General features: G+C 42.0%; 1 protein-coding gene across 2 annotated transcripts; it reads right to left on the bottom strand.

The window, feature by feature from the left end:
- Positions 1 to 190: 190 nt before the first annotated feature.
- Positions 191 to 11,705, bottom strand: proser1 (proline and serine rich 1). Of its 2 annotated transcripts, XM_069721176.1 has the most exons (12): positions 11,051 to 11,705; positions 10,141 to 10,206; positions 9,696 to 9,764; positions 9,393 to 9,487; positions 9,145 to 9,238; positions 8,745 to 8,855; positions 7,972 to 8,073; positions 7,446 to 7,524; positions 6,975 to 7,067; positions 4,225 to 5,560; positions 1,472 to 1,616; positions 191 to 1,385 (listed from the first exon to the last, which is right to left on the bottom strand). In XM_069721176.1, exons 1-12 carry the CDS (start codon positions 11,093 to 11,095, stop codon positions 1,272 to 1,274), a joined length of 2,349 nt encoding a protein of 782 aa, XP_069577277.1. In that variant the 5' UTR covers positions 11,096 to 11,705; the 3' UTR covers positions 191 to 1,271. The 2 variants fall into 2 exon arrangements, with proteins under 2 accessions (XP_069577277.1, XP_069577287.1); XM_069721186.1 differs by lacking the exon at positions 6,975 to 7,067.
- Between the last annotated feature and the right edge of the window lie 82 nt (positions 11,706 to 11,787).

Genomic DNA, 11,787 nt, shown 5'->3' with positions numbered 1-11,787 from the left:
GTCCCTTTACCACATTAACCCACTTTTTTTTTTTTTTAAAGAAATACAAGCCTGTAATTTTTCAGCCCATTTTGAACTTGGTACAGCTTTTTGCATTTTTGAAAAAACAAAACAAAAAAAAATCCACCTGACTTTTACATCTGGCTGTCTTTGTAGATTTGAGTAATTCATAAAATAAAGTTAGTTTCCATTAATTTGTCTAGCTCCAGTAAGTTTATTAAAGAGGTCTCCTAATGTCATGGCATTACATAGATTACAGATACAGTAAGAGCTACAACGACCAGCAGCTAACTGGCAAAATAAAACAACAGGTGCAAATACAAAAAGGGCCAAATCAAAACCACACAGTGTAACAAACAAATGAGTTAACCTCTGTAGGATAGAGTACTACTGAGGAGTACAGCAAATAAAGTAAAGTACAGTCTTCACTCTGCTGCAAAGAATAAGTGAAGAATACAGTCATACATATCTCAAAGCCCACATGTCAATCAAAAGACACATCTGCATACAGTATGTCTGGTCAAATACTGTAGTCACAGTGTAGAAGTGCCACATCTCTCAAAAGAACTCTGTAAACATACAAAAAGTGAATCACAGTAAAAATGCTGACAGCAAAAAATATATTCATCTAAAAGAAAAAACAAAATCAAAAAAAGAGAAGAGCTGCCAAACGCAAGTCTGTGTACAAAACTCACCACCTGTGACACGACACATGGATTCAAAATATTTATGATATGCCCACTTCAAAATGTGACTCCACATGATATGCTGTAAGTCAGTGAAGAAGCTCATGTCACAATACTATATTAGGTTGAAGAAAAAAAAAAATCAATTCATAAGCATTTCCTGTCCTCTCAGATTGACATGAAATACTACATCAGGACATGATATCATGTAGTTTTCAAATTCTTTTGAATTCATTATTCATAAATGAATGTTCATGAGCTTGATTAAAAACAGGCAAGTCAGGCTAACGTTAAAACCAGTCACAGTCTACTTGAAGAACCTAACAACTGATATTTACAAATGTTCACTATGAGTAATATCTTCTCCACAAATTATTAAACTTCCTCCAGGGTAGTGCTTCTTGTATTAGTACATCATTCTGCCTGTAAAATACACCACAATGTAACTCTTGGATCTGTTGTCCTGTGCTCTTCAGGGTTCAAGGCCAAAGATAAACATTGCAGCTTGCTGATGGGTGGGGAAAGGTGAACCACAGGGTTCAGCATGTAAGTCTACTCTATGTTATGAGGTGTACAGGACAGGTTTCACTGCCAATTCAGGCCTGGTTGGAGGGGGAAGGGGTTTCCTGGCCCTGGAGGGTAGTTGGTGAAACTGTTGGGTTGAGGAGGAAAGCTCTCCAAACCGGATGTCGGATGACCCTGTGGCGAGGAAAGGAAGAGCAGAATGTCAAACTGACATTCAAATACTTTTACTTTACCGGAGTATAGTGTATATGTGTAACTACCTGCAGCAGGGCAGATTGCATGGCTTGGTTGTGGAGGCCACCGAGGGCAGCAGGGGAGGCAGATGGCGAGAAGCCTGGGACACCAGGGAAGGACAGCAGGCCGGGGAACCCGCTACTTCCTGGAGGCTGGAGTCCACTGCTCAACCTGGAACATGCACAGTAACTACTGTCACCACACAGAGCTCTTAATGATTACTGTTTCTGTTACGCTTTAAAGAAACACTTCAATCCACTTTCTGGCAAAGAGTAATGTGACAAAATTGACCCCACTCTCATATTTGTCTATATAAATGTAACGACATAGATAGAATCTTGTTAGCTTAGCAGACCCGTCTCATTAATTAACATGCTATATCTTGTCAGTTTAATCTGTATTAAAAATTCCGGGAAGCAAAAACATAATTTTGCCTTTTTACATGGACTAATGTGCTGACCAATAGTTGAGCAGTTGCCCAGCAACTATGGGACTCCCGGAAGTTACTCCCTCATCTTATTCTCTCCCAGTAGACAATAAGCAGAGTTTCCAGAATATTAGACTGCTCCTTTATGTCTGTGTGCATGGTGTCAGTATAATATCAGAGTTGATACAAAATGACGGTAATTGTAAAATACCAGTATAGTGTGGTATATGTCTGCTATGTCATTTATCATATGTATACAATGTGTATTTTTTATGAAATACTATACTATTTTCTAACTCACCAAGTATTTACATTTAGTAACCTACTAAATATGACTGACAAAAACCACCTGATAGAGCTGGCAAGGAACTGTTTGAGACAACACAAAGAAGACCTAGGAATAACACTCCTGAGGACACGTGCAGGTGGACTTTGCACTTTGTAGGTTCAGTGTTTCACTTATCATAACAAACGCAAAGTGGAAAATTGATAGCTGTGATTTATGACGCCCATTAAGGCAAGTGGAAATCAGTTTCACATGTTGCAACTGACCTCGAGGGGCTAATTCTGACCACTGCATACTGGTCTGACATTACTGGAAATAGAGTGAAAACTATTGTAAAGAGCGAACAGGATATAAACTAAAATGTCTACGTAGGGTTTTTTTCAGGTTTCATTTAAATGTAATCATTTGAGAGGTTATCACTTTGTTCGATTATAATATACACTGCTCAAAAAAAATAAAGGGAACACTTAAACAACACAATGTCAAGTCAATCACACTTCTGGGAAATCAACCTGTCCAGTTAGGAAGCAACACTGATTGTGAATCAATTTCACCTGCTGTTATGCAAATGGAACAGACAACAGGTGGAAATGAGGCAATTAGCAAGACAACCCCTGTAAAGGAACGGTTCTGCAGGTGGTGACCACAGACCATTTCTCTGTCCTCATTCTTTCTGGCTGATGTTTGGTCACTTTTGCATTTTGCCAGTGTCCTCACCACTAGAGGTAGCATGAGGGGGTGTCTACAACCCACAGAAGCTGCTCAGGTAGTGCAGCTCATCCAGGATGGCACATCAATCCACGCTGTGGCAAGAAGGTTTGCTGTGTCTGTCAGCACAGTGTCAAGAGCACGGAGGAGATACCAGGAGACAGGCCGGTACACCAGGAGACGTGGAGGGGGCCGTAGGAGGACAACAACCCAGCAGCAGGACCGCTATCTGCTCGTTTGTGCGAGGAGGAACAGGAGCAGCACTGCCAGAGCCCTACAAAATGACCTCCAGCAGGCCACTGATGTGCATGTTTCTGCTCAAACTGTCAGAAACAGACTCCATGAGGGTGGTATGAGGGCCCGACGTCCACAAGTGGGGCCTGTGCTTACAGCCCAACACAGTGCAGGGCGATTGGCATTTGCCAGAGAACACCAAGATTGGCAGCTTCTCCATCGGCGCCCTGTGCTCTTCACGGATGAGAGCAGGTTCACACTGAGCACATGTGACAGACGTGATGGAGTCTGGAGACGCCGTGGAGAACGTTCTGCTGCCTGCAACATCCTCCAGCGTGACCGGTTTGGCGGTGGGTCAGCGATGGTCTGGGGAGGCATTTCTTTGGAGGGCCGCACAGCCCTCCATGTGCTAGCCAGAGGTACCCTGACTGCCATTAGGTACCGGGATGAGATCCTCAGACCCATTGGAAGACCATATGCTGGTGCAGTGGGCCCTGGGTTCCTTCTGATGCATGACAATGCTCGGCCTCATGTGGCTGGAGTGTGTCAGCAGTTCCTGCATGATGAAGGAATTGATGCTACGGACCGGCCTGCCCGTTCCCCAGACCTGAATCCAATCCAGCACATCTGGGACATCGTGTCTCGTTCCGTCCACCGACGCCACGTCGCACCACAGACTGTCCAGGAGTTGACTGATGCTTTGATCCAGGTCTGGGAGGAGATCCCTCAGGAGAACATCCCTCGTCTCATCAGGAGCATGCCCAGGCCTTGCAGGGAGTGCATACAGGCACGTGGAGGCCACACACACTACTGAGACTCATTTTGACTTGTCTTGAGGAATTTCCACAGAAGTTGGATCAGCCTGTGATCTGATTTTTCCACTTTTATTTTGAGTATGATTCTGAATCCAGACCTCCATGGGATAATGATTTTGATTTCCATTGATCATTCTTATGTTATTTTGTTCTCAACACATTCCACTATGTAATGAATAAAGATTTTCAACTGGAATATTTCATTCATTGAGATCTAGGATGTGTTGTTTAAGTGTTCCCTTTATTTGTTCGAGCAGTGTATTACATGGTGTCTTTTTAATGGCAAATACAAATTCTAAGTTCACATACCCAGGCTGGAAATTGGAGCTGAAGGCAGATGCAAAACCCGGTAAAACTGGTGATGATGATGGCACTCCAACTGCTGCTGCTGCTGCCTGCAGCGGTGCCACTGATGCTACTGAAGATGGTGTGGCCCCTGGCAGTCCCATGAATGAAGACAACACGGGGCTCCCAGCACCATGCCCACCTGACACGCCCAGTCCAGGGAAGGCAGAAGGACTAGGCCCAGGCGGAAGGCCTGGGAATATAGAGGCGGCAGAGGTGAGGCCTAGACCGAAAGGGGAGGCTGCACCGGGGGCAGCATTGGGAGCCAGGCCTGGGTAGATGGAGGTTGGTGGGTGGTTAGACATGTTGGTGGTGGGAGGCATAGCAGACATAGATGAAGGGATGCTGGAGGGAGGGAGGGAGGAAGAAAGGGACTGAAAAGGGGACAGGCCTGGATAATGTGAAGGTGTGGGACTGGAAGACAGCGCTTGCAGGCCAGCGATAGCGACAGGACTAGGGAGAGACACTTGAGGAGAACCTGAGGGATGTGATAGACCCAAGGAACGTGCCAGGGCAGCCTGCGCAGAACCTGGCCCCAACAGTGAGCTAATAGACGGTGTGCCTGAGCGAGAGGTGCCCTTGAAAGCAGAGTGAACAGGGCTGTTACTGCCACTACCCCCAGAGTGTCTGTTCAGGGCTCCAGCCATGACAGCCTGAGCCTGCACAGAGTGGACAGGAGAGGGTTTGGGACTGGGGCCTGGGGTGGAACAGTTCGGAATCACTGAAGTGGACGATCCAGGAGTGAGAGATTGTGGTCCAGAGGGGGTGTAACTTCGGATCACTGACCCAGGGTTACCTGCTTGTGGGTGTATGCCAGGGAAGGAGGGTCCTGAGTGGTGGTCTGTGGACTGGGAATACATCTTCTGGTGAGAAGAGCCCATAGAGTTCGTCTGAGACAGGGAGTCTGGGCCGCTGCGGGAGGTGGCAGGGGTGCCCGGTCGGGAAAGGCTATGGAAGGGGGAAGAGGAGAAACCCCCGCTACCGGGGACAGGGGTTCCACAAGGGGTGCCTGAGGGGGTGTGGGCTTTAATGACAGATGAGGGTGTGGCGTGACCACCGGGGGTCTGCGGTCCTGCTTTGATCACAGATGGGGACGGAGCAGGTGAGGGAGACGGGGCGTTGGGGTTGTGAGAGGGCACCATGCCGGGGAAAACTGGTGTTATGGGGGTTGTGGGAGACGGATGAGTGAGAGAAGCCTGGGGTGGGACGGGGGTAGAAGGCGTGGATCCATGAGGAATGAGGAGGGGCCCGCTGTTGACTCCAGGTGTGGTGTTCTGAGGATTGCCTGGTTTGGTGTAACCTGGAAGTGAAGGAGGTCAGAGCTGGTAAAAAAGATAACCTAACATGATGACTACTATTATTTAACATGGGGTTAGAATTAACTAAGAAAGTTAAAGGCATTTCAACAAAACAAAAAAGAGTTACATTAAATGATTGATTTATGTTTGTTTTTCTCATCAGTTATGTTATTGGTAAAAAACAGATTTCATTCCAGGACATAAGCATAATAGGTTAAAGCTCATAAAATAAAGATGAGGAGGAACATGGCAAGAAGGAAGAGCCAGATAGCTTTCCTACAGGCAAATTATTACACAGAATGTTTTAATCATTTTCAAGATCAAAATATGTCTTCTTCTTACCTTTGGGGAAATGTTTACAAAACCTATTTGGTTTGGTGACTTTAAATTAACTTCATCACGCTTCAAACTAGAGTCATGACCAGAATTCTCCCCAAAGGCCTTAAATGATGTAGATAGAAGATGTATTTCAATAGTGAAAACTGAAAAAAAAAAAAAAGTTATCTCAAGCGATGCATGTTAAATTGCAGAGCAAAGCGTGATTCAAGAAAGAAAAAGATTATTGGCGTTAGTTTGAAGATATTCTCAGTCCAGAAAACCCAAGAATCTCAAAAATCACCAAAATCATACTTCTACACTGACTGACCAGAAATATCTGCACGATGCTAAAGTTGTTAGTATGTTGCGGTGCATTTTGAGGTTGTAATTTGTGGTGGTGTTGAATTGCACTGCATTATATTGATAGGTATTTCACTATAACTTTCTATTTAGTCCACAGCTATTATATGAAGGACAATAAATACTACATAATATACTAAATATAGCAGAAAGGCACTTATAATGATTATATTAGAGCCCGATCGAAACTGGGTGATTAGGGCCGATACCAATATTAGGGGGTAAAAGAATTCTAATATCAATATATCGACCGAAATGTGGTTATCAAACACTTGTGTCCAAGATGTTGTGATAGAGGCAGAATATTTTAGTTTAATGGTAAACTGTATTTTGCAGAATGAAACCAATACATCCAAACAGTGAATTTCACTGGGAATGTAATAATTGCAACTTAAATGTAAATTAAACTGTAAATTCAAACAAACACAAATAGAACAATTTCAAATTGACTCCAAGCATCTTTTTCTGCAATGCGTTCTGTAAAAAAAAGTTTTCATATCAGACAACACATGCCAATGCTGATATAATGTTGCGAGCCCAATATCATGTCAATTAAATCCAGGGGGTGTTATTTTCTGGTCACTCAGTGTCCTCCAGCAGAAGTCAAAAGCGCATTCTTCACCTGATGAAGGCATTAAAACTGGAGAAAGCACATGTAAGCAGCATGCCAGCAGGTTAGGCAGCAAGCTTCGAGCGGTGTCTGTCGGCCGTCACACACTCGCTTCCATCGAGTCGTACCTGCTACTTTGTGGGTGGAGTTGTAGGGGGGAGGGGGCACGCTGGTTGTTATAACCCCTCCCACAGAAACAAGGCCTGCGTTGTTGTACACACCTGAGTAGCAGTTACAAATATTAACAGTGTCCATCCCACATTCATACACACACTGACTGACACACACACACACACACACACACACACACACACACACACACACACACACACACACACACACACACACACACACACACACACACACACACACAAAGCAAACGCACACAACACACCTCACTACTAACTGAGCCTCAACCAGTTCCTGATTGCAGTAACTAAACATGCCTAGTTATGCTTATGTGCATATCTAAAGCAGCACTATTAACTCCTAAATAGCCTCAGAGATCAGTAACTGCTTGTAAATCCCTGATGGGTTGTATACAGAGTCAGTACTGTACAGGGCAGGTCAAGTTAAGGAGAGCTGTGATTGTGTCTTACTTGGTGCGATGGTGGCATGAGGTCGGCACGGTGGTATTGGATAAGGAACAGGTCGGTGAGGGTTGTAGGTAGAAGGAAACTAAAGAAAGGGAAACCTGATCAGCTTTTTCTTTCTCATTAGAATCTCTAATACAAATATCAAAAGGTAACAAAAGGAAACTAACACATTGATTACAAAACAAAGTCAGATCCAAGAGGGAAACAATGCAAAATAAACCACTACGTTGTAGGATCAGTAGTCAACAATGCAGCATCAGGCATTTCAAATCTTTCATAACCTCATCAGTCACCAGAATAATTACAGTATTACAACGTGTTTTTATATGTGCTTCCATTATTCGTCTAATTCCCGCCCATTGTGCATCCTCGCTGATCATTACCTTACATAAAACAGCTGGACATGTAGGTTGACGTTTTATCAAGGTTCATGTTTTTATCAATGTCACATCCATCTGTCATTAGTTTTCTCAGGGGCGTCCTGACACTATTGCATCATCCCAGTCTGCGATTCTCATTGAGTGCTTACAGGTTTGAATGGTCCAATAATCCGGGAAGCAATTCCTTTCCCCTCCATACTGTTCGAGGTGTCGTCTTTCTTATCGCCTTCTTTTTTCACCGGAGGGATTCCCTGTGATCAGAAACGCAATCCATCTTTTTAAATGATCGGGCTTATGCTGAGCAGAAAAAAAAAAAAACATCCACAAAAACCCTTCCTTGCTGTCAACTTCAATCAAAATCACAAGACAAACAAACTCAATATAATAACATAATTTCTGTCAGCCCAATTTAATTTAATTCTTAATGTCATCGACAGACTTTAGAGCACCGAAAAATCATCCTTAATTATATTCATCTTTCATATAATTTCTAAATTACCGAAAACAAACATTTCTCCTCTATACTGTTCATGAGTTATTGTCTTCACGAGAAAAATCTGTTTCAGTCTAATTTACCTAAATATTTGTATTATCTTATGAATTATTTTTCCATACCAACATGTCTTTGCATACTACATATCTACTACTAATTTGAACTTGTTAGCTTCATGTGTTGAAGCCATTTCTGAAGAACTAATGTTATGAACCATTCAAAGTTCACATACCCAGTTCACATCATTGACTTCATATGGGGATGTTTTGGTAAACGTATAAAGTTTCTACAATACAGTAACAGTACATCATCTAGATCTTTATTTCTATTATTAGTTGCGAGTGTTCAGCCTAAGTTAAGTCTGTTAGCTCAGGAATCTGTTGAACTTCAGGGAAGCTCAGCCCGGAGTCCTGAACATAAAGTACTTACCGGGAATGTGCCAGTGACCAGGCTGGGTCTGCCTTTAGGGTATGGATTTCCTGGTATCATTCCACAGGAGGAGATCATGGCGACGGGAGCCTTGCAGCCGACCTTACACACCTAATGTGACAGAAATATGATCATTTTGGGAACTGTGCGCGTGTTTTCTGTATACAACGTTGATTTTTAAATGGTAAGCATTTACACATGCAACCTGTTTTAGTTATTAAATGTCACAATTCGCTTGGATTAATGCATTTTTAAATGCACTGGTCGTCCCTGCTCTTGAAAATTGATGAAAAGGACCACAACAGCTCGTTTACTACCAAGACGTGATTAACAAATAGGCTATCCTACCTAGAACACAAACACCACTATGAAGAAGATTTTTTTTAAATGGTAAGCTTACCTGCTCCAGTATCCTACGAGCACGCTTCTTCTCAGACAAGTGGATGCGAAACAGATCTTCCACAGGACGATAATTTTGAGCATCTGAAATGTTTCTGTGTGGCAACAAACATATTTAACGGTAAACCAATTACTCAACAATTTCACAACTCACTGACCTCAACAGGTTGACATTACAATATAAGATTTGAATAACAATGTTTAAAAAAACAGTTCAGGCCACTTCAATGCATTTTCAATTTTACTCACAAAGCTATCAGTTCCAGGACAAACAGTCTGTCCTTTGAGAAGGTGAAGCAATTCAGGATATTTGCAACTTTGGTTGTCGGGATTGCAACCATTTTCTAAAGGCAACAGAAGGAGAAAGTTAATTAATTAACAGTTTAAAATATACCAGTAAGAGAGAGAGGCGCTAATTTCACAAAGTTAAATACATCTTCATAGCGTCACTAATACTGGCGCTGTAAGTGTTTTTCAAATGTGTAAATTTAAAGAAGAATGTTTTAATGCAAACCATTAACTGCCCAATCACTTAAATAAGCTGTTACTTACATGCTGCAAAGCTTTGACTGCTTTGATCTGAGGTTCTGCCCATGAGAAGTACTTCAGTATTTCCATCACCTGCAGATATTCAGGACTTTGTTAAAGCTTAGAAAAACACTAGAACTGCACTGTAGAGTAGAAGTGGGGAAGACCATGACCATTTTAACAGCGGCAATTATTAGGTCTAACAAAGTTTTTAGAATAATATCTATATACAGTATAGTTTATGAAAGAAATCAATTTCAAAGTCACATGTTGCACTGGTTATAAGGTAAGTCAACAACAAGTCATTTATCAGGTCATGTAATATGAAGCTTTTCATAAGAAATTAGGACTAAATTTGGGATATTTCGTCATTGAAGAATGTTTTCTACACCTGCATCACAAGTTTGAAGTTACCCTGTCTATCCAGTACGTTAAATTATGGCATGAGTGCTAGTGTTCAGACGCTTACCTGTTCACTGGAGAAATATCCATGAACCTGCTCTATGGCTCTGATCCGCTGATCGGTCAGGACGCACTTAAAGACAGGATGGAGATTCAGATTTAGTCCGTTTTGTAGCTTACTCAGTCCACACACACAACATTTAAGAGCTCACAGACAAAGCAGCAACAGATCAACATACATTCATCAGCACAACAAAAATGTGCAGCAGTAGATAGAATTAAGTTAGAGTCCATACAAGTAACCAAGTTTAAATATTTCAGCAATCAGTAGCCTGATAGCAGAGGGAAGGAAAGACCTGATGTAGATTTGTTCTCCTGAGTGGCACATTATAATGTTATAATGTTATAATAATAGGGCATCACAGTGAATAAGAACATGGTCAGACTGGCTGATAATTCTTTTAGCTTTCTCGGCCACCTGTTTTTTTTTGCCAAAGGAAGTGCAAGAGCTGGACTTCAATTATCTTGGAACAGACTTTCACAGGACCATGTAGGCTGTTCTCCTCCTTTACAGACAGCCTGCTAAATGTCGATATTTCAACAATTTTGTAAAAGTATTTACAGCAAGATTTTTGATCAATCGTCATTAATAATCTGGATATAATGACTATGAGGATAAAGGCAAATAATAGAACAGCTGGGACAGTCGGGTAAATTCAGAAAACGACATCACTTTACTGTAAACGCAGCCTTTAAAACCAGAAAAAAAGACAACAATTATGCCACATCACGATATGATGGTGTCCAAACTCTAAAACGAGATCTCCTCTCATATCCAGATTTGATCAATATGAACATATTGCCCAGCCTGATGAGAAAGTTACAAGATTTCCAATGATGCAAGTTTCACAAAATAGAAGAGTCATCAGTTGAAACGAGGTCACAGAACAGAAATATTAGTTTTAGAAGCTCCTTACCTTTCTTATCTCATCCAAGACAATGTCAAATGACTTTTTATCCATGTTTGTTGTCTATAACAAACGTTAAGCCTCTTTGACAATGAACACCTACTATACCACGCAGTGAACAAACACACTGTTTATAATACAACAGATGAGGTCAATTAAGATCAAATGCATTCGGATGGCTTCAAGTCTCAAAGTGTTTTGCCTTTTCAAAGTTATTGATTTCAATTATTAATCCTGCAAAAAGCACATTTTAAGCCAATACATATTCGCAGTACATTATCACAAAAGCACATGGTCATTACAGTCCTCCCATGCTATAGAACTTTTTTCCGCCCCTGAACAATGACTTCCAAACCAGAGAAGCTGTCTACAGAAAGAAAAAAAAAAAAAAAAAAAAAAAAAAAAAACCTGTCTGCACCAGATTTGTCCGCAGCTAACAACAAGCTAGCAAGCTACAGCTGCCTCTACTCTGAGCGCAGCGCAACACAAGTGAGAAACTAATATTTGCACATGCATTCATTCAAGCGCAGTTTAAATCCAACGCTGTTGTTATTACACAGGAGATCGGAACATGTGCAAAGTGAAAGAGAATATCTGAAATCCACGAGCTTGGAAAAAGAGACAGCTAGCTTCTGACAGCTGGCGCTAAGAACGTCAACACCGACAAGGACCCAACCGGGGTAGCTGCTCAGAAAACTAATCCCGTGGCGTTCATGGACAAATAACATAATCATAATTATTTGGAC

This window comes from Brachyistius frenatus, unplaced genomic scaffold (assembly GCF_029030835.1).
Source record: "Brachyistius frenatus isolate BFR_SWC_R1_liver_20210118 unplaced genomic scaffold, ASM2903083v1 Contig_5, whole genome shotgun sequence".
NCBI lineage: Eukaryota > Metazoa > Chordata > Actinopteri > Embiotocidae > Brachyistius > Brachyistius frenatus.
This window is presented reverse-complemented; position numbering and strand designations above follow the sequence as displayed.

Excerpts from the sequence above, each read along its gene's own strand:
- proser1 (XM_069721176.1), bottom strand. The coding sequence starts at position 11,095 with ATGGATAAAAAGTCATTTGACATTGTCTTGGATGAGATAAGAAAG. Across the intron at positions 9,765-10,140 it reads GATATTTCTCCAGTGAACAG|GTGATGGAAATACTGAAGTA; the intron begins GTAAGCGTCTGA and ends GAATATCTGCAG. Across the intron at positions 7,068-7,445 it reads TCATGCCACCATCGCACCAA|GTGTGTACAACAACGCAGGC; the intron begins GTAAGACACAAT and ends ACTGCTACTCAG.